Raw genomic sequence first — 21656 nt, 5'->3', positions numbered from 1 at the left:
TTCAAGCTTTTTTTTCTTTAAACAATGATTAACCACTGCCTGACCTGTCAGCAAATATTCAACTGCTCTCACACACTTTACTACAATAGATATAACATACAATTGGTATACAATAAGCAAATGTTATAACCGCAGATTATCCAAATTAATTAGCAGCAGATTGCATGGACATGAATCAGCCAGGTTGAGTGTTGTGCAAACATTTCGAGAACTAACTGAGTATACATTTTCCACGGATATCGTATGTGGCGAAAGTTTGGAAATTGAAAATAGTTTTGTAAATTAATTAATTTTGTTGTCCAATCAAATTCTGTTTCAAATCAAATCAAATTGAATGAAAATGTCAAAAACTTTTAATTCTTGTGTTAGTGATTTACCACATTTAAATTGAGAAAATCGAAAAACAAACCAAAGACAACCAGAACAAGGCACGTGTCACAGTTGCCTGAAAATGCTGTGAGAAACCGCTGCAAGAATATTTTCCCTTGTAACTACTAAAACACAAAGTTTAAACGGGGGTTAGACTTACCTAAACGTAGGTTGAAATATTTGGATCGAAGATTTGGTCACAAGCTAAAGTCAGAAACGGCATTTTTACACAAAGAACTTCAACTTTTGCGTTTTACTTCCTTGTCAGGCTACGACGTGGTCCAAAGTGCAGACTTTGTTCTTACAACCGAAACTGATACAATGTTTTCTAAGTTCTATTCACCATGTAGCAAGCCTCACTGCGCAAATAGCAACCGATGTTTTATTGAAAGAACGTAAGATTTTTTTCAAAAGGCAACGAAAGTTTAAGCCCCTTTTCTGTAACTTTTAAGAATTTTTGTTCTAACATTTACTTTATTTAGCAAAAAAGAAGTTGTTTCAAACTGTAGACAGTGCACACCGTTTCGACCAATTAGATCTCATCAGTGCAGCTGGTGACAAGTGATAGACCGTATTAGCTAGTGTAGCCATCCGACGGCACTCCAGTTTGTTGGGAGTTTCATTCATCGGGTATCGCATGCATTTCTGACCAGGAATTTCTTCATAGCGTTTACGTGTACTCACAATAACGACGCTCCATGATAAATCACACTACGTCAGATTTACTAACTACGCTTACCTCGCGGAAATACCTGGTAGACGGGATTAATTACGTTAACCGCCTCTTGCATGCTCGGTGTGTTCTTTGCGTTATCCGCTCCTGCAGGTCATAGGAATTAAAAAAACAAATGGAGGATGGGATATACAGGCACGCAACGTTGAGTCATGCCTTTGCCACGCAGCGCTCTTTCTTTCAGCCATTGTTGTTAATTTCTACAACCAACAGAAAAGTCTATGGAAGCTAATCATCAATGTGTTATGAGTCAGTACCATCGGTTTTGCAGATGTGCAGAGGGTAGTCATACCTGATGTAAGGTTAACATCTTGATTAATGAGAAAACAGAAATAGATTTGTGAAACGTGTTGCATACTTAACGATGAAAATAACGGCCCAACATCACAATGTCTGGTAAATTTATCAAATAGAGTGTTGTAATTTTTAGCTAGATTGTTGGGAATGAACTTATATCAGTTACAAAGCGTTAGCACAGATAAGGCCCAAATCAATTGTGATATAATCGTGGTCCAGAAGCAAAGCAGTATCGCGACCAGTCCAACTATAATATAGTTACCATAGGGTTCAATTTAAACCGAAAGCTGATAAGCTTTACCGTTGCAGCTCGTGACAATATGTAGGCCGTGTATGTTAGTATAGCCAGATTCTGATACACTAGTTTGTCAGGAGTTACAAGCCGAAATACCAACAGCTTAACTGTACGATGTTTATGTTGTAATTGTAGTATTTGATACACAGCTTGTCTTACAACAAACATGGCAACAAACACGTTTCTTACATCTGAAGCGAACAGTAATGAGAAGTAGAAAGTGACCATATTTTGTTAATCGTGATAAACCAGACGTAATGATTGTCGCTTGTATCAACAAGATTGTGGTTATATTCCTAATGGTTCATGTTATCACCGCACAAACTAAATGTAAGTTTCACTGTTACTTACAAAACTGTTATTATTCGCTTGTTTGGTTGATTTATATCCTAAGTGACCATATTCAAGTAATAAAATAGGACTTAGGTCTTCACACAGCCCTTACACATCTGAACTAACTTATGTAATTAATTGTGCCAAAAGCGCTGCAATGCTCCAAGCTGAACAACTAGTTTGGTAGAACATTTGCAGTTAACAATGAGTTTTTGTCCAGGTTGCAACAACACTTTTCAAGCAGTGAAGGACAGTGTGTTGATATTATCTGACGACCTTGTGGATGCAAACACTGCAGAGGAGAAATGTTCTTTGCTGGGTGGAAATCTTGCAATGACTAATGACCCACATATCAACGAAACTCTCATTCAACTCATGACAGACAAATACACAACAGGTTGGTAAAAAACAGTAGTATGTTTTAAAACAACTGGCAGGAAATAAATTTTGTTTCAGACTTGCAGCGGGTTTATATTTTTTATGACCCCGTTACATACGAAAGATGCAAATACTCAAATAACTCGGCTGAAGTGGATTTCTGGAAAAGTACAAAATCTCTCGGAAATCTGTGGTATTTCGACTTGTACAAAAGGTGAAAAGCAGACAGTTACAAACTTGTTACTATTAATTGCACCAAAATTTTACTAAATAGAAATCTTGAAAACACGATGGAGTCAGTTTACTTTTGCGAGGCTTGGAAAAACAGGAAAATTGAACAGGAAAAGTGGAATGTGTCGATTGGAAGAAATTGTGAAGGACTAGACCACAATGGAAAATGGAACGGTTGGTGTTCTGCTTACCTTAGTAGCGTTTGTTGGGTCACAATAATATATTGTAGCCAAAACCTTTTTCTACTGTTTATGGTTTAGGTTTGTCAGGTTTTTCACTTCGTAATGATGACAACAAAATCTTTTTATTTAACGTCTTCGTTCTCACTTACAAACATTCGCAGGATGGAATCTACGATATTCCTTATTTTTCGACACTAACATCGCCAAATGCCCAAAGGAGATATTTAGCTATGGAAGCATCGGTGAAATGCGTGGAAGCAAGTTGCGAAGTGTCAATGAATCGTTTGAAGGCTTCACCACATTTGATGGATCGTTCCTGGCACCAAGTGAGTGCATGGTGTTAAAAAATAAAACATCAACCCCCATGTTTTAAAGCATTCACTGCATTTCTAGAAGTTAATGTGTTTGTGGGAGTACGTTACAACCCATCCTTGAATGGTTGGTATTGGAGCGACGGATCTCCAGCAAACTTTCCCGTTTCCAACGTTACAACTTGCCAGCAGGGAGCGTTGCATTATGGGATCGGATGGAAGCAGTCAAAAATGCACTGCAGTGGTGAACCGGCTTACTACGCTTGTCAAGTAAAATGTGAGTAATGGTCACATTTTAAACGGAATAAAAATACGTATCATACGCTTTATGCAATGTTTCTGTGAGATTTGTTATGGGAAAGTTAAGTAATTCGCACCTTAAGGCAAAGATTTACTGAAACGTTTGGAAACATTTTTAGTCAATGCTACTTTTGGAACATTTCCATGCAACGCATCAACCGTGGTGCTCAGTTGGACTGGACTTGATCAGATCATCAACGACACCAAACCAACAGCGCAGGTCAAAACCAAAGTTTTGCCATTTACTATTTGCGTTAAATCCGTAAAAATGCACCGAATAAAGTAAATCAACTAAAGTTTCATTTACAAAAAAATGCATACAGGTTGAGATTCAAGTCCAGGGTTTGAATCAGACAATCTCTGTTCCGTATTCAGTTCAATCAACATTAATAGAAGGTCTTAATCTATCTACATCTTATTATGTTCAGGTAAGCATATTTTGCTCCAAAACAAAAAAAACTAAAGGGACGCCAGACTTGGCTGAAAAAAATAAACTAACTATATTTGGTATTCCAGATCACAGTCGTTGTCACTGGTTCAATCAACACAAACATCACATCCAATCTGACAGTAACAACCCTGGGCAATCCCCCTCTAAGCTGTTTTCCTGAAGATAACACGGCCAATCCTGTAACGAGTGTTGGAATGATTTCTGGTCTGGTGATCGGGCTGTTGCTTCTGGTGCTTGTCATTGTTGGGCTGTTGGTCATGTTTATTCGTCGAAGACACAGGTTTGATCTAAATTAATTTGGCTGAATGCAAATTTACATTGTAGCTTTTATCGATTATATGACAAATTGTTACCAAAAGGAGCATCGTGAGTTTAACTTCCGCACGGAAGTTAATAGTGGTTTTTTGTTGTGAGTCATTTGTCCAGACGCCCGAAGCGAAACCTGCCTAAACAATGAACTTAATATAAATTAAGTTGAAACTCGCAATGGATATCTAACGGAAAGGAAGCATCTTTGTTCAAATACTGAACTGAAACTCATATTCTATTGTATTGCAGGCCAAGCAAGAATCAAGCTTTACGCGTGGAAGTTTCCAATCATCAATCTTCAGGTTCACCGCAAGGTAGATACAAGTTACTTGGGTAAAACAGCGGATGGGTTACTACGAAAAGTGCATACATAGGCCTAGGTACCAAGGAGTATGGGAGAGTAAGTTTTTCCGCAGAGATAAAACCTTTTCATTAATCAGATGATAAGAAAACACAAATCAAAAGAAAAAGCATTTAATAGTTGTTGTTGTTGTTTTTTTGAATTTTTTTTTGTTTTTCTCTTCAAATTTGGTACCTATGAAATCAGTAGGTTGCCGTATCAAATTTCAATGCCTAAACTTTTACAAACGTTTTCAAGTTGGGAACGGTGTCTACCAAAACGTTGCATTTGAAACCGGGTCGAAATCAAATTTGTTCGAGTTGTTCAAGAAAAATGCTGAGTCAGGATTTCTTTTTGCCAACGAATTTGAGGTTTGTTGTGTTAACTGTGAAGAAAAAGTCAAAGAGGCAAGGAAAAGTCTCAACACACACCGTAAAGGGAAAGTCTAAATACTGTTTATACCAGGGGTATCAAACTCGCGGCCCGCGGACCGCATGCGGCCCTTAACACTTAACAACAAGTGTAGTATTTTGTTAGATTTATACAAAATAAAAGATTAAATCACATGCGGCCCTAGGCATAATTTCCAAACTGCAATGTGGCCCATCGAATCCCACGAGTTTGACAACTCTGGGTTATACAACACACACCGTGGGTTTATGCCCGATGTGACGTCAAATGATGACGTAATGGTGACGTCACTTTGTATTTTGTGGCTGTTCAAATTAAAAATTGTCGATACTAATTCTGCCCTATGGCAACAAGTTTTGTGTTAAAACCTGAATTAACAAACAATCACAACGTACAAGTTATCGTAACATGATTAATTACCTTTTGAAGCAAATGTCACAAGTCAGTGGGGAACTTTCACTTCTATTGTTTGTGATTTACCACATTTCAGAAAATCGAAAAACAAAGCAAAAACAACCAGAGAACAAGGGAGGTGTCACAGTTGCCTGAAAATGCTGTGAGAAACCGATACAAGAATATTTTCCCTTGTAAGTATTGAAACACAAAGTTTAAACGTGGGTCACATGTACCTAAAATAGCTTTACATGTTTGGATCAAAGCCAAAAGGTTACAAGCCAAAAGCAACAGTATTTTCACAACAAAGAACTTTAACTTCCGTGTTTGGCTGCAATTTGTTGCAAGCAACTGTATAACATCTACTAAACTTCATACACACGAGACGTCCTTCATGTCCTTTAAGTGAACCGGGCATTAAACGTTAATGACGTCACAACTGTTATGAGACCCGTTACTCACGTGGGTCATGCACTGTTACGTCAACATCTATGGCGTCTGATAACTACTTATACATTAATTTTCCACCACAGTAATTGTACGTTTTATCTTGTATTTTATATTAATAATTTCAGTCTGTTTTTAGTGGCATGTTTGTGTAGGGTTTTCTACAATAACTTAATTAGTTAATTTATTAGATTGTAAATGTTCGATGAGAATTAAAAAAACAAATTCAAAGCACGAGGGTCTGATAAGAATCAAAGCCATAATGAATGCACGAAAGGTCGTTATGTAGTTTTACCTTCAGTGGGTTCATTACAATGTAACTGATACTTGTGTAATTGGTTTCCTGCATCCAATCTCAGTACTATTGGCGTTTGTTCAATAGACGATCATGCTCGAGTGGTTTTGCAAGGAAGCGGTGGAAACGATTACATCAACGCCGCTTATATACCAGGTTACGATAACGAGAAGAAGTTCATCGCCACTCAGGGTCCGAAGAAGGAGACAATCAATGATTTCTGGTTGATGGTTTGGCAGGAAAACTCTAACATCATCGTAATGCTCACTGGCTTGGTGGAAAACGGAAAGGTTGCTTTTGTTTACTTACTAATTTAACCTGCCAAAACTCTTCACAAAGATAATATTTAACAAATTTGTCGTTCAACTGGTGTAATTCTAAACAAAATACTAAATGTTTAGTTAAGAACTTGTTTTTTGCTGACGTTTCGTCCACTAGAAAGGAAGAGCTTCTAAGAGCAATGAAAATGATCGCAATATATCATTCATTGCTCTAAAGAAGGCCTACTGTTCTAGTGGGCGAAACGTCTGTTCGGTGTTCGACGGCCTATTTATGCTGCCTACATTTGATAGCTATTAGTCACTTTGCCATGCTATCCGCCGCATGGATTCGTCACAAAGTGCGAAACTTACCCTGGTTCACGTAACGTTTATAGTTCGGTAATAACTCTCCCGTACAAAGAGTTTCGTTTTTTGACGCATTTCCAAAAAAACTGAAACCAATTTATCAAAGCTCTATTCAGCCATAAATAGCAGGCCTCACTTTACAATTATCAACCGATGTTTTGTTAAAAGAAAGTTATCCCGAAATTTCAATTGTTGATGAAAAACCTCTTTCTACAGCCAAAGTGTGAACAATATTGGCCAGAGGTTGAATCTGAAATCCAATTGTCGTCGAACCGTAAAATCCGAACACAACTTGAAGTAACCATCGGTGGAATTGTTCAACGACAGTTCGTCATATCCACCACAACAGTGAGTAAACTGCAAAACAAACAAACGGTTTGGGTAATGTTGGCTTCCATAAAAACACTTTAATGCATAGAAGACTTGTAATTTAGTCAATACATGACGTTTTTAATTTTTTTAAACATGTTAAACCTTCCCTTTGCATTCAAATTTAATTCTCTACAGAAGTAATCAAAAAGCAAATGTTGAAGCACAGTAAAACTACTGGTTAAAATTCAAAATTAAATTGTGATATTTCTTCCCCACACAAAAGTCTTGTTATATTTTCCAGGAGCAACGAACCATTTCACAGCTGCAGTTTACATCTTGGCCCGATCATGGGATTCCAGTAACAACATCCAACATGATCCAGCTGCGTAACATGGTCGATGATTTGCAAAACACAAATGCTCCAATCATCGTTCACTGCAGGTGAAATCTTAACCAAACGCTATGTTATTTTGATCAGTTAACAAAGAATTTGTTTGTATGCAGTGCTGGAGTGGGACGCACCGGTACTTACATAGCAATGGACACTTTGTTTCATGAACTTGACGACAAAGGAACAGTTGATGTGCCACAAACTGTGTTAAGAATGAGAAGAAATCGAATAGACATGATCCAGAACGCAGTAAACTGTTTGCTTCACTATTGGGGCGTATATGCTGTGACTAAGACTGGCTGTTAATCATATCTTTTCTACAGAATCAATACATGTACGTCTACAAGCTACTAATGGAGCGTGAGACCTTAAAGGAAACAGACAAAGATGTAACAGAACTACAATCGGTGACTTCAAGTGAAATGTGAGCAGTTTGTAGTATAGTAACTCGAGCCAAATCTGTTGTAATTCACACATTAGCCAATGATTTTTAACTTGTGTTACAGCCAGAAAATGCAAGAGCAAGAATTTGAAGTATTGTCATCGTGGAGATTTGGCGAGGAATGGCAGGAAAATCACCCACAGCTGAGAACATGTAAACCAGTGATTTCCAATCTTTTTTCGATCGCGTACCACTTCAAGGCTACGCGTCGTCAACGCGTACTAACTGGCGAACTAATTTTGCTCCAGCATAGCAAGGGATAGGCAATCCGATGTTTTAAGTAACTAACGTTTACAAGTGCAAAATATGCATAAAGGTGACTGAAAATATTTCATTCGGTGAAAAATTACATCCAACTTTATTTTCCAGACAAGAACACGGTTGTGAAAGTTTTGGACAATAAAAGCCAAAGCATTCTACGGTTGGATGCTTCCTATATTCAGGTCAGAATAAAATTTGGTTTCACATTGGTTCAAGCTCATTCTTTTACGCGAAGTGCCTTACTTATATTTAATACCCCTACCGTTTTAAAAATTATTATTTCAAAGTTTCTCCTTACAGGAACACGGATCTTCAGACGTTATTATCGCTGCGAAAAATCCTGCTCCAGGAAAAGAAGAAAACTTCTGGAAGACAATCGTGGAGAGAGAAGCTTCACTTGTCGTTGCTTTGGACAATAGAATTCAAGTAAATATAAAATTTTGTATTTTCCTAAAATAGCCCTTTACTATATACCATACATCTTTTTCAGATTCCAACCAATGCGGCTTTACAATATGAAGACATTTCGGTTTCTGCAGGTGATGTGAATGAAACTAATTTTTACAATCTCATAACTGTCGACGTCTGGTCAACAACCAACGCTTTTGTAAGTTGAAAACTATACTAACGTCATTTTAAGCAACCCAGTTGTTACGTTAAGTTTAACATTTTTCTATAATAAGGCACTGTGTCTCTCTGTAAATACCGTGTTAGGTAACAATGCTGATTGAAACTCATTATTTCGTTTTTAGGCTGCACAGCAAGTGATGCTTCTGCAAGTCAAGGGATGGAGTGACGTGGAACGACCCCCGAAAGAAATGGATTTCATCAAAATTATCGAGGAAATGCAAAGACTAAAGACCAAACAGAATTGCAAGTGTGTGTTGGTGGGATGCAGGTAAACAAATTAGTTTTCGTCATTAAGAAATTGCTGTTGTAATTTAAATTCCGTCTCAAGTCACACGATGTAGCTTCAGCGCGTTTGGTTATGATTCACCATTTGTGTCATTCACTAGTTTGCACTCCATAATGGTTCAACGTTGCGCAGCTTTTTTCGGTTTGTTGATTGTTACGTTCCATTGTGAAGTTGCATGTGTTTGCACCAAGCGAAATAAACCTATATCCTCTGAAATCAATAGAACTTCCCAAAATGCGTCTAAAATTAATTAAACGACTTTATCATTACCAAACTGCTTTATTCCTAAAGTTACAAAGCGCTGCAAACATCATACGTTTACGCACTGTTTATCACAGTAACGGATCAACCAGAACTGGGACCTTCATCGCTCTGGTGAACATTCTCGAACGTTTGAAGGCACAAAAACGGGTGGATGTATTTCGAACTGTGAAAGACCTGAGAGATATGAGACCGAATATGGTAGACAACAAGGTAATGTTTTTCTTAAGGCATAGTGTCTAGAACAGTGGTTCCCAACCAGGGCCCATAGCCCCCCAGGGGGGTCACGAGCTGTGTTCCGGGGGGCCACGCGCATAGATTCACAAGAAAGACCCACTAAAAGTCATTTCCACTTTAACTTTTGTTCGGAATTTAATCGACTATTTCACATACTATTCGTTTGTAGTGAGGTTTATCACGCTCATTTACTCTATTAGACCTGTTTAAGGCCAAAATTAATACCGCATTCCAACGCGATATTGCTATCTACATTTTAAGGGGCCACAGGTCCTACATGGTAACTTGAAGGGGGCCGCGAGGCCAAAAAGTTACTTTAAGGGGGCCATGGTCCACGAAAGGTTGGGAACAACTGGTCTAGAGTCTAGATAAAAGGAAATCTCTTAAACCAAAGTTTATTGTTCAGGAACTCTACAAATACTGCTACTCGGTCGTCTTTGAATATCTCTCCGATTTCGACACTTGTTCAAACTTCAAGTGAACCGTGCAAAAAGACAAAGTAAATCCCAAAACACACAGGACAATACAAAAGTGGCTGCTTGAAACTAAACAAACGCTGTTCAAGACGTTTTACATATTTGTAGTTGGTTTTTGTTATGATGAAGCTTCAGCTTTTTCGACACTCCTACGTAACATCCACAACACTTCATGCTGCACTTTCCCAATGTAATTGTCATATTGTCAAGTGTTGTTTTTTTATTGTAAGCATCTTTGTGTCCTCTCTAGCACAGATCACAGCATATGGTTTCCGGTAAACCCAGAGAACTGCTTTATGTCCTTGTTATATCCAATGTAAGTTTCTAAACGTGTATTTAGCAACATCTCTACGCTAGAACTGCTTTGTGATACTTAATCTTTTTATTTTTGTAAAGTATTAAACCAGATATGCTTATTTTGTGTTTTTCTTATTTGATTTCTTGTTTTTTTGCTAAGTTGACGAACTAAGTTGAAAACCGCTGTTTTTGAACAATGGATATGAGAGTGTTTATGACGTCAATTACGCGGTTTCGTTTCAAAAACAAGTTCCAAAAATAAGCTGCAGACAGTGCACGCTGTTTCGATCTGCAAGGGCTAGTCGGTGCATCTGGTGACGCGAGATGGGCTGTATTGTGTCCAACGGCACTCTAGTTTGATCATACGACCGATCTCTCGTCACCAGCTGCATCGATGAGACCTTATAGGTCGAAAGAGTGTGCGCTGTCTGCAGCTTACCGTTTATTGACTCCATTCCAATATATTCTGAAGTTATTGTTCGTTTCAAATTGCTTTGCAATCTTAAAGCTGGTTTCCTATCGAGCTTCGTGCAGATAACCACAGCGCTTGTTACATGCACAACTTTGTACGCTGAAAGCTGGTTTTCTGTGAGTCCCTGTCACATAACACTTATAGTAACGGTGTAGCAGCAGCGCGTCTACCATCTATCCACCAATTGCGCACTCAACTTTCTAACGTCTAAACGTTGCGCAGCTATTTCCGGTTCGGTGAATATTGCAGAGCAATTATGCTGTTACCATTTGTTTCATCGGCGAAATAAACTCAACTCATTTCAATGTGCAGTTTGTCATAAATAATGTTTTCCTAAACTTCAAGTTAAAAACTATGTAGCGCACATTCTACAAGAAAAGGTAAATGTAACCTTGTGACGACCTTGCAATCACATAGTAACAACTTGCAAAAACAAACCAATGTACGTGGGTTATTTTTGTATTAAGACAACCACACGAAAATCAATTGCAATCTGTGTATATGCCCAATATAGTTATCAGTTTATCCTTTCAGTTTTTCATTCATCATCGCATTTTCATTCTTCCAAATCCTCATTCTTCTTGTTTCTTCCAAAACTCGAGATGGGAGAGTCTTCCATGATATTCTCAATGAACTGTTGGACCTCTAACAAATAAGTGTAATGCTAAAATTAAAGACCAATTCATGTTGCTTACTGAATTAGATTGTAACCAAATTTTGACATAGGTAGTTTAGGTTTAACTTGGAATACAGAACGGCTGTTAAACTGCCTAGTTATAAGTAAAACTTTTCAAACAAAATTCAGAACACAAAATAAGATTTGTAGATTGTGAGAAACATAATTGAATCTTACCAACACAAGTCTTTCCATCTTTCATCAGGAAATATCCTTCAGGGCAAATACAGCGAGCTGCACCTGTCGTGTCGATACCACACATGTGAGAGCATCCCAATTCCTCCTAGAAAGAAATTTAAACAAGTCAGACCCAACATATTCACACTTAAAGTAACAATAGAAGTTTTACTTTGTCGCAAACAAGTTGGTCATCACTATCAAGTTCGGGTGCGAGTACAAAAGGTCCGAGAGAGATTTTCTTTGTTGCATCATCAGTTTCGTCAGTGATTGATCTTTTGACTGGTTGAGCCGTTTGTGAACAGTCCTGATCAAATCAAGTTAAATAGGAAAGATTACGATTGAAATAGGATTGAGATTTTGTTTTATAATATACCACTTCGCGTATGAAGTCATTTCAATGGAGAAGCAAGGCTGGATACACTTGTGTTAACAAAATAACTAATTTTATTTGGTTTTACAAAAATTTCCGAAAAAAACAAACTTCATACTATTTTGCAATCTTGGTCGTCCGTTTTTTCGCAGATATTCATTTTGCACGAAAGCCATGTCTCCTGTTCCGGACCTTGGACACTAGACCAGCTGAAACCCAGGAACGTAAAGAGAAACTTGTGAGAGTCGGTCACAGGGTAGATGACATTCCCGTTCGCATCAAGAGGATCAGGCGCCTCACAACTGCAAAAAAAGTAAATTAAAGTGGAACTTTCCTCAACCTCAATTACAAGCGCTCACCTTTCGATGACAACAGGATAAACAGTTTCAGTTTCCTCCTCAGTGTCCGTCAGATTACAATCAATTCCCTAAACATTTCAAGTAATGAAACAAAGTTGGTATAAAGCATGTTTATTTAACATTATACCTGCAAAACCAAGTCCGTGTTAGTTCCCACATGGATGTTTACACCAATGTAAACAGGGGATTCAATTGTTATCGTTTGTTTAGTTTCAATTGTAGTAAAACTGTCCGATTGTTACGAGCCATTTTCATGTAGATTGAGAAGGAAGTTTTGCCCAAATTCAACTTAACGTTGCTGCAGAAAAGGAATTGACCATTTAATATTTGTGACAGTACGGCAGCCTGGCCTAAAAGTTACGTTATACCGAAACACGCTAAGAAATGTTTTAATAGACTGCGGTATTATCATTGGATTATACACAAGCACATATTCGTGATTTAGTCTATAGTATAGACTCTATACTGTCTATGCTCACATGCCACAACATGCACTCACGCATCAGAGTGGGTTCTGCGAATGGGTTCTACATAAATTTCAAACCTGATCATTGCCACTTCTCGGCTAATTTGCCGAGCTACTTTTTACACCAGTATACTTCAATCTTACGTCGATGTTTGCAGCACATTGTCCAATTCCAGTCAAGAAATTCATGTCATACTCGTCGGTCTGTTCATTCTTCATTGCAAAGCAGTTGTCCAGTGGTGCCGAATCGTCACCGATCAGTTCTGCAGAAACAACAGAAGACACAATATAAAGGATAGTTACAGATAAGAAATTATTTGCACATCGTCTAATATTCGTGCAAAATGGTTCAGCTGTTTAACACATAATGGACAACAAAGTTAAACTAACAGTTTAGAATAATGATTGAACAACATCTGAACCAAACTAACCTCGCTGTAACTCCAGTTGTTGTGCAGTCGGTTGTGATATCTAAAAAACAGAAACTAAAAAAATATTCTTAAAAACAAATACAGAATCAAACTTAATATGTTTAGTGCAGGGGTTCCCAAACTTTTTTGGTCTGTGGCCCAAATGTTTATTGAATAGCGATTCGTGGCCCACCACGTGCTGTAAATTTAGGCACAAACCAAAAAATAACTCAAAAACAGGCGAAATTATCCAGCAGTTTATTTTTAATGAGATACATGCTCCTGAAATTTGGCTACAAGATTCAGAATTCTTTGCAAAAATTACGTTTTTCAAAACAAAGCGCATAACATCTACAGTATTACAAAACAGTAGAATCTATTCAAATGGCTCTGTGGCCCATTGAAAATATCTTGGTGGCCCACTACTGGGCCATGGCCCACAGTTTGGGAACCACTGGTTTAGTGCAACCTTGCAATCGTAAAAATCCCAGCAAGGCCTTTAAGATGACCCAATAGTTTGTGCAAAAGCATGTGGAGTTTATTGGTTAAACACTCCTGCAGAACAAAAGTCCTGAAAAACTTGAACGCATGTGGCGTTTGATCTGATGAGTTATGATGACAGCTAATAGCTGCCGAGCGCGCAAAGATTTTCTCGCACATATCGGGTGTTGTTATACGACCCTGTGTTAGTAGCTGTGTGCCGCTAATATACCAACTGATGTTTTACAACATTCAGATAATTCGGTTTTGAAACATTTAAATTACCAACACCACATGGATATCTTTTCACAAACACTGAAAAGTCATGGGTGCAAATCCCAAACATAAGGCTGTTGTAGGCAATAGCTGTATTAGCCTTTAGAGGAAAGCTGTTTGTATTTGTTACAACTGCCCATAAGGTTTGGAATGTGAAAAAAAACCTAAACGTTTTTATGAACACCAGCGTTTTTGTTCTTAACCTCTGTTGCTCAGATTTCCTCATGGTAATTTATCTGCTTATGTTTTCGTCTACAAACAGAGCAACCGCATGTAAGGATCCAGAAGCAATGATGTCAGCTCCAAGATGCAGGATAGAATCTCGAGGTTGATTTTTCGGTTTAGAGACCACTTCTACCAATAGAAAACTGTATTACTTTTATTGCTGTTAGCGATGTCTCATCACATGACGTCCTCTAGGCCCGGTTGAGAAATAGCTCAATGGCGCTCTCTTCGGTAATGAGAAGTTGCGTTTATTCGACGCCTGAACCAGTTTGAAGTTAATTACACAAACGAAGTTTATCTAAGACATGTTTTTTAGAGCGTCGAGGGTTGCCATCACGACCTTCCGAGCAGATCTTTCTAATCCCAACAATCAGATGAGCGGAGGAATGGTGCTGTCACGTGACAAGCGACTAGACAAACTTTTCTGGCGCTAAGCCGCGTCCAGAGATAATCCAGGTTTGTGCATTCTGCCCTTAATTATTCGTGACCTGATAGCAGGGCGAGCAAATCAGGGTTTTTCAACACCCCTGAGCGCCACCACGAGGACAGACAAAGAGGTGATAATTTGAAGCAGTTGTAAGTTCCTCTGCCCCATAGGATCGCGTTTCATCGCTGAACGAAACATCCAATCTGACAACATTCAAACCACAACTCCTAAATATTGTGTACTGAGGAATTTTATTGCACACTTTTAGAATGCGACAATGTTTAAAATCTTGAATGGTTAACGGGGAAGATATAGGGTAACAGGATTTTGCGCTTTCATTTTAGAAAACTCGGCTTTCGCCCTAACTGTTTAAAAACAGTGACGAAAATACAACGGATGTTTTGTTCCACGATTGTAACGACGCAAGTAAGAACATTTAACACGGGAATTTAATTGCAGTATACAGCTGCTGAAAAAATGGTTACTGCATAATGTTATTTTGCTGGGTAGATTTGTGCGTTTGATTATTTCAAAAATTTTGCAAAAAAAAATATTACTAAGATCGACTCTATGGCGTCACAATTACTTCTATATTACGTATGCCCAAACAAGGAATAAATGACGTGTGATGTTTTGTGCCTTAAAATAGTCACGAATATTTTCGTGACTTTATTTACAATTCCCCATGTTTAAAAAAACGGTTTAAACCCTTACAAACACGTCATAACATCGATTTCACGTCACTCACGTGATGACGTAATCGTCGAAGCAATCGTTGCAGCGACATCGGGTGGATGTGGTCAGTAAGCGTGACGGCGCAAGATACGTTGCATGTCGCGTGTAGCGCAAGTACGTTCGCGACAGGAGACACACATACGCGCGAGATGTGCACAGACCAGACACATTTCATTACCTCTAAAAGGAGAAAAAAGTATTTTAAAAAACTACAGTAGATTAGTAGGCTTACGTTTTTCCAACACCTATTAAATATAACGTATGTAACCATTTTCCAAAAATACCAGCAAGTTTTTATGCTAATCGGTTTTACCAGCCGAACGTCACGTGATTAGATAGAGGCAAAATACCCGAGTAGGTGTTGAAGAACCGATTTTCTTTCTCGGCCAAACACTCATCAGGGTCAACATTCTTGAATCTTATGTACAAATCAACAAACAAAAGATCTGATGTCACATATTCCTGAACCTACGAATAAAAACAAGTTTTTACACACCCGTTGATGGTTTCAAACTAGAATTCACTTTCTGTATAAAACGTATATAGTTAATAAAATATCGAAAAATTAGTTTCTATGCACAAATATTTTATGCAATTAAAATGTCGCAGAAGAGATGACATTGATCACAATATTAAGTTTCCAGGAAATCCCGCTAGTGTTAATATTGATTGACGTTTCCTCGCCAGTTATTGTGCAACGAAAATTTCCAATCCAATATTAGTGGTTTAATTTAAACGGTTGTGGTAATTATAGAACATTGATATATAATTGCTGAGGAAATAGTAGGTTAAAAAGGGTCACTTTTGTACGATGAATATTTTGACCACAGAGAAAAACAGACTGGCGCACGAAAACGCAAGCGACAATGTCAATAAATAATAGTTTTTATACAAACAATCTATTTCGGAAATTTCTTAAATTGGCGGATAAAGCGAAATATACATTATAAAAATCATTAATATGAGATATATTTCACAACTATATTAGTATTGAAAATGGTCGTTATAAATATATAGTGTAATTAATTTAAGTTGAAATGTGCTCTATCATCGGTGCTTTCTTATCTCGTCGGCTCCACTCATGAAAAATTTATATTATGCTGTCGCTGGTTTGCTGAGTCATCTTACCTCTTACGTCATCTAGGTCGTATTTCTGAAATCCATGGATCAAATCACGGTCGCTTCCCTATCCCTCGTCTCCACTCACCTACAGACAAATCAGCGACGCCTAAAAACTCATTTTAAAACAAACATGGCGGGTGTCATATGGGTTTTAAAGTCGCACTGATTCATTAGTGGTTGCGTCACATGAGTACAAAACAAAATGCAGATTAGTGTTCATGTCAGTGCATAAGATCATGTTGCATAGTGCTGCAAAAAACATGTTTTGAGTAAATAGAATAAAAGGGAATTGAAACAAAGAAAACCAAATGTAGACAAAACAAGGTTCTGGGTGGGCTCCTAAAGTTAAACCGTGTTTTTATGATTACAAATATTCCACTAACAACGCGAACCTGTAGCTTGGCTTCCTCCATCCGCTCCAACAACACGTGCTTTAAACGCCGCTTATCAGCTGTTTGCCTTTTATATCAACCTCGGCGCCCCTGCAAGTCAGCTTTGTAATCCCAACTATTCTGTCTGTGGAGTTTTCGGGCAACGATTACTTAATCATTTTACCACGCGTCTTGACCGAACAACCCCCCTCAGGGACGAAACAACTATTGGATAGCAAACAGTGGAAAGAAGTGACAACAGAATCAAACACTGACTTGTGTCAGGTGATGTCACATAAACGTAATTAGGACGGACTTGATTCGTGTGATGCACTTCAAACCTGTTCTCAATTGTCGTTGTTTATAGCTCAGTAAAATGTATTTATCACAACAGTCCATCCCAACATTTACAAGCTCGAGGCCATAAGAGAACTATGATATGAAAGTCTTGAATTTGTTTTCAGTAACTTATACTAAAACATGTTTTGCTTAATTTCTCTGCATTTTTGCCAATCTTTCCCACGTGATTTGAAACATATCATACAAACAGTAAGACAACTGCGAAATTAATCCTAACGTAATAATAACGTTTTGCTTGTTAAGTTTGCGAGGAGTTACAATCCAAAAGTTTCCAAAACAAAAACGAAGCTAAAATTTCGGTCAATCACTTGAATTCATTTGATTAGTTGTCACAACTTTCCTCAGATTCTAAACCATCGTCGTTTTAGTGTCACAACTGTTTGTACATTCCACTCTGCTTAGAACTTTGGAAGCTGATCATTTTGTTGTCGTTTTTTTGCAGGTTGTGTGCAACAAATTAATCCAACAAAAAGTGAAATTACGACTTAAACGGCAGAGTTTAAACTTGTAACATGTTTTCCTAAACCCAAGCCAGTATAATACGGCCCGCAGTATTGCACTAAACTAACCTTGTGCTTTTAGTATCTCTTGGGTTTACTGCGTCAGACTTTGCCGGGATGTGCTTTACTGCATTGTATGATTGTTTCAAAAAAAATATTCTACCAATTAAACAACGCGTACCACCATTAAATGTAAACACCTGCCTCAAATCCCGGGATTTAATAAAAGATTATCGGGATTTACCGGATTGTCACCAGCAAAGGCCAGTTCCCAGCAGACACATTGCTACAAAATTTTGAAGAAAACAAAAACATGTATTTGAACCTCAGTTTTACACAAAATAGCAAAAAAGATCAAAGTACGGCGTAGTTGCGAAATATTCGCGAACAACAGGGAATTAATAAATATGTACATGCCGCACAATACATGGTTTGTGCTGTTTAACCGCTTGGCTTGTCAATCATGTTTGTCGCTTGTCGTTTAATTGTCACAAGGCGGCTTCCGCCACAACTGCCACGTTAACTCGTCGGTTGTCATGCGGCTGTTGACGTCGTCGAACGTCACGTAAACGCTTCCGAACTCGATCGTAGAGCATTTTCGGGGCGTTGGAGTAGATGAGAGGATTGAGAGAGCTGTTGATGGGAAGCAGGATTATTGCTGACACTGCGTAAATCACTGGAGGTACAGTTGTTCCACCGAAGTTCAGGAAAGACATGATTGAGATTGGCACCCAGCAGAAGAAATCAGTAAAGACCAGCCGGATGATTTTCTTTTGCATTTCTGCAACAAACACCAGATGTTAGGAGCAATATTTAATTTGCGCTTATCGGATTTACCTTGGTTCTGCTTTTCAGCTCTCTCATTTCGGGCTCTCTCATTTACTTGCCTGCCACTGGTAGTCGACCTCTTGTAAATCCAAACGTACGTCACAGCAACAAACATAAAAGCCACAAAGTTTAGAGTGATGATGGCAAGTGAAAATAGCCAAGCCTTGTCGGTCGGTGTCACGTAAAGTTTACTGATGCAAACACTGTTGGTGCTGTAGTACCTGAGAAAAACATTCAGTTACAGCAACAATTACTAAAATCCCACTTGCATTGTAACTACATACCCTAAATATCCTGTAATGTCAAACAATCCAGTGTAGTTATAATCTTCAAGAATTTCCACAAAATCTGTCCAAGAATAAACATTTTGTACCCTTAGAAGTGCGCCATCGAGTGTCTGGGAATCATTGATGATAAAATAGTTTTGAAACTTTACAAACCGTATCATGAAAGTGTCCATGCCTGGAAAAAACGCACGACGGAATAAAACGGTTCAATATACACATGTGTTGCAATTGCTCACTTGAAAAGTCAACGACATGACTCTTGAAGAACGGGTTTTCCTTCATCCATGCTTTGGTTTCAAACAAATGTTGAAATTGAGACGTGAGAGGAATAAACGCCAGTGTCAATGAAATTGTCCAAGATAAGATGATGGCAAGGATAATAATCCTCAGTTTGGGGAAATATGGCGCGTTAAACGGCTGCAAACCATAAGTTGCTTGCTGAAACAACAGAGCACACATACATAAAAAATACTCACGTTTTTCACAGCGTAAAGTCGAAATGCTGTCAGCAGGACCATTGTAATTACCGATGTTTCGCTGGAAAGCAAAACCAAAATGCCCATTGAATTGCACGCCCGGCTTGACCTCCAAACAAGTTCGTTGGCACAGTAGTTTCCAGAATATTGCATACTCGCACCGCCGAGTATGAGCAGATAAACTCCCATAAGCAGGTCAGAAATCGACAGATTCAAAACAAGAAGATGGTTGGTTAGAAATGAGGCCGATTTTGAGTCTGTCGTCACCAAAAGTTTAATCTCAGTAACCATGACGACCTGCAAATAAAGGAAATGAAAAGGTTATTTGCAAAACCACCCAGTTTGAACTTAGAACGACGCGTTTTGTTTCAGCTAAGCATTACAAATATACCAGGTTTCCGAAGATTGCGAGGAACGCCATTATCCACACACCAGCACGTAACACCGGGTTAGCGATCAGCTCGTATCGCGAGGAGAAAACGTTTTCATTTGCTTTGCTTGACTTTGTTGGGCATTCGTCGCTCCAGTCAGAACAGTCGCCAAATCCATTGAATTTCTGTCAGTGGCATATTTTGTTAAAACTGCCATAAAATTATTTGGAATAATTAAAAACCTGTTCCTTCTTCACAAACAAAGGTTGTTTGTTTTCGCAATAGAACCTCCCGTCACTCGTGCAGTTAGTTTCGTCGCTTTCATCATCACAGTTTATCATATAATCACAAATCTCTGATTTACTAATAGAAACCTAAACACATTAACAACCAAATATAAACACATAAGCCTTTCTTACTACGGTAAATAGAGTAGGGGCTGTTCTTATAATCCACAGATGCTAACATACCTTAGCTCCACTTAACGCTGAACAATTGACCCTTCCTTGTTTTGTGCAAGTTTCCGAATATTCGTCACATCCGTCTTTGCAGTCAATAAAACCATTGCAAATTTTTGAACGAAACTTTCCCGAGATTTCTACCACGGTTTCGTCACTTCCGTCTTTGCAATCAGCAAAACCATCGCAAACTTTGGATTGGGGAATGTTGAGGCGATCGTTTCTTGTTGAGCAATGTTTACGATGCACGCAGAGACGAGGGTCCTCATCGTGGTTGAAGATTCGTTGACCAACATTGCGAATTCCATTCGGGCAATCCCTTTTCCCGTCACACAAAAGCACGTTGCGGAAAGGACTCCACTATACGATAAATACAAAGACTAAATGGATTGTTGCTAATACACACGTACAGTATGTGGACACATGTAAAACAAGATATCGCGGTAGTTAAACAAAATATCACGCATGTCAGGTCTATTTCGTTCTATGGATAGTAATAACTTACCCGCTATCGTTGGTTGTTCACACGTACAGTTTGTGGACACATGCAAAACAATATATCGCGCTAGTTAAACAAAATATCACACATGTCAGGTCTATTTCGTTCTATGGATAGTAATAACCTACCCGCTATTGTTAGTTGTTCACACGTACGGTTTGTGGATACATGCAAAACAAGATATCGCGTTAATTAAACAAAATGTCACAAATGTCAGATCTGTTTCGTTCGATGGATAGTAATAACATACCTTCTATTGTTGGTTGTTCACACGTACAGTTTGTGGACACATGCAAGACAAGATATCGAGTTAGTCAAATAAAATATCACACATGCTAGGTCTATTTAGTTGTACAGATATAGTAATAACTTACCCGCTAACGTTGGTAGTTCACATGCACAGATTTTGGTCACATGGAAAACAAGATTTTGCGGTAGTTAAACAAAATATCACACATGTCAGGTCTATTTCGTTAATATGTATAGTGATAACTTACCGCCTGTTGTTGGTTGTTCACACGTACAGTTTGTTGATACATGCAAAACAAGATATCGCGTTAGTTAAACAAAATATCAAACATGTCAGGTTTGTTTCTTTGTATGGATAGTAATGACTTACCAGCTATTGTTGGTTGTTCACACATACAGTTTGTGGACACATGCAAAACAAGATTTTGCGTTAGTTAAACAAAATATCACACATGTCATGTCTATTTTGTTCTATGGATAGTAATAACTTACCTCGTACTATTGTTGATTGTTCAAAAGTAAAGTTTGTGGACACATGCAAAACAAGATATCACGTAAATTTAACAAAGTATCACATATGTCAAGTCTATTTCGTTCTAGGGATAGTAATAACTTACCGCCTGTTGTTGGTTGTTCAAACGGACAGTTTGTGGACACATGCAAAACAAGATAGCGCGTTGGTTGAACAAAATATCACACAACTCAGGTATGTTTCGTTGCATGAATAGTAATAACTTACCGCCTATTGTTGGTTGTTCACACGTA

At 38.2% G+C, this 21656-nt stretch overlaps 2 protein-coding genes across 3 annotated transcripts; one reads left to right on the top strand and one right to left on the bottom strand.

Moving 5' to 3' along the window:
- Positions 1 to 3742: 3742 nt before the first annotated feature.
- LOC145239362 (receptor-type tyrosine-protein phosphatase alpha-like) lies at positions 3743 to 10072 on the top strand. Its single transcript, XM_080102672.1, has 18 exons — positions 3743 to 3752; positions 3805 to 3857; positions 3946 to 4160; positions 4439 to 4503; positions 4788 to 4900; positions 5431 to 5527; positions 6163 to 6365; positions 6918 to 7049; positions 7315 to 7454; positions 7518 to 7653; positions 7728 to 7828; positions 7911 to 7999; positions 8216 to 8289; positions 8408 to 8533; positions 8598 to 8714; positions 8860 to 9005; positions 9362 to 9497; positions 9928 to 10072. The coding sequence occupies exons 1-18, from the start codon at positions 3743 to 3745 to the stop codon at positions 10000 to 10002; spliced, it is 2028 nt and encodes a 675-aa protein (XP_079958798.1). The 3' UTR covers positions 10003 to 10072.
- Positions 10073 to 11209: 1137 nt separating this feature from the next.
- Positions 11210 to 16951, bottom strand: LOC145209105 (uncharacterized). 2 transcript variants are annotated; one of them, XM_080079351.1, is made up of 12 exons: positions 16885 to 16951; positions 16499 to 16577; positions 15721 to 15838; positions 15384 to 15550; positions 14187 to 14838; positions 13249 to 13288; positions 12962 to 13080; positions 12352 to 12419; positions 12111 to 12294; positions 11792 to 11926; positions 11620 to 11725; positions 11210 to 11411 (listed from the first exon to the last, which is right to left on the bottom strand). In XM_080079351.1, exons 7-12 carry the CDS (start codon positions 13034 to 13036, stop codon positions 11323 to 11325), a joined length of 657 nt encoding a protein of 218 aa, XP_079935477.1. In that variant the 5' UTR covers positions 13037 to 13080; positions 13249 to 13288; positions 14187 to 14838; positions 15384 to 15550; positions 15721 to 15838; positions 16499 to 16577; positions 16885 to 16951; the 3' UTR covers positions 11210 to 11322. The 2 variants fall into 2 exon arrangements, with proteins under 2 accessions (XP_079935477.1, XP_079935478.1); XM_080079352.1 differs by lacking the exons at positions 12962 to 13080; positions 13249 to 13288; positions 14187 to 14838; ... (2 more) ...; positions 16499 to 16577; positions 16885 to 16951 and adding an exon at positions 12479 to 12584.
- Positions 16952 to 21656: the final 4705 nt, after the last annotated feature.

This window comes from Phallusia mammillata, chromosome 1 (genome assembly GCF_965637545.1).
Source record: "Phallusia mammillata chromosome 1, kaPhaMamm4.hap1.1, whole genome shotgun sequence".
NCBI lineage: Eukaryota > Metazoa > Chordata > Ascidiacea > Phlebobranchia > Ascidiidae > Phallusia > Phallusia mammillata.
The sequence above is the reverse complement of the archived record's forward strand: the minus strand, read 5'-3'. Positions and strand labels throughout refer to the sequence as shown.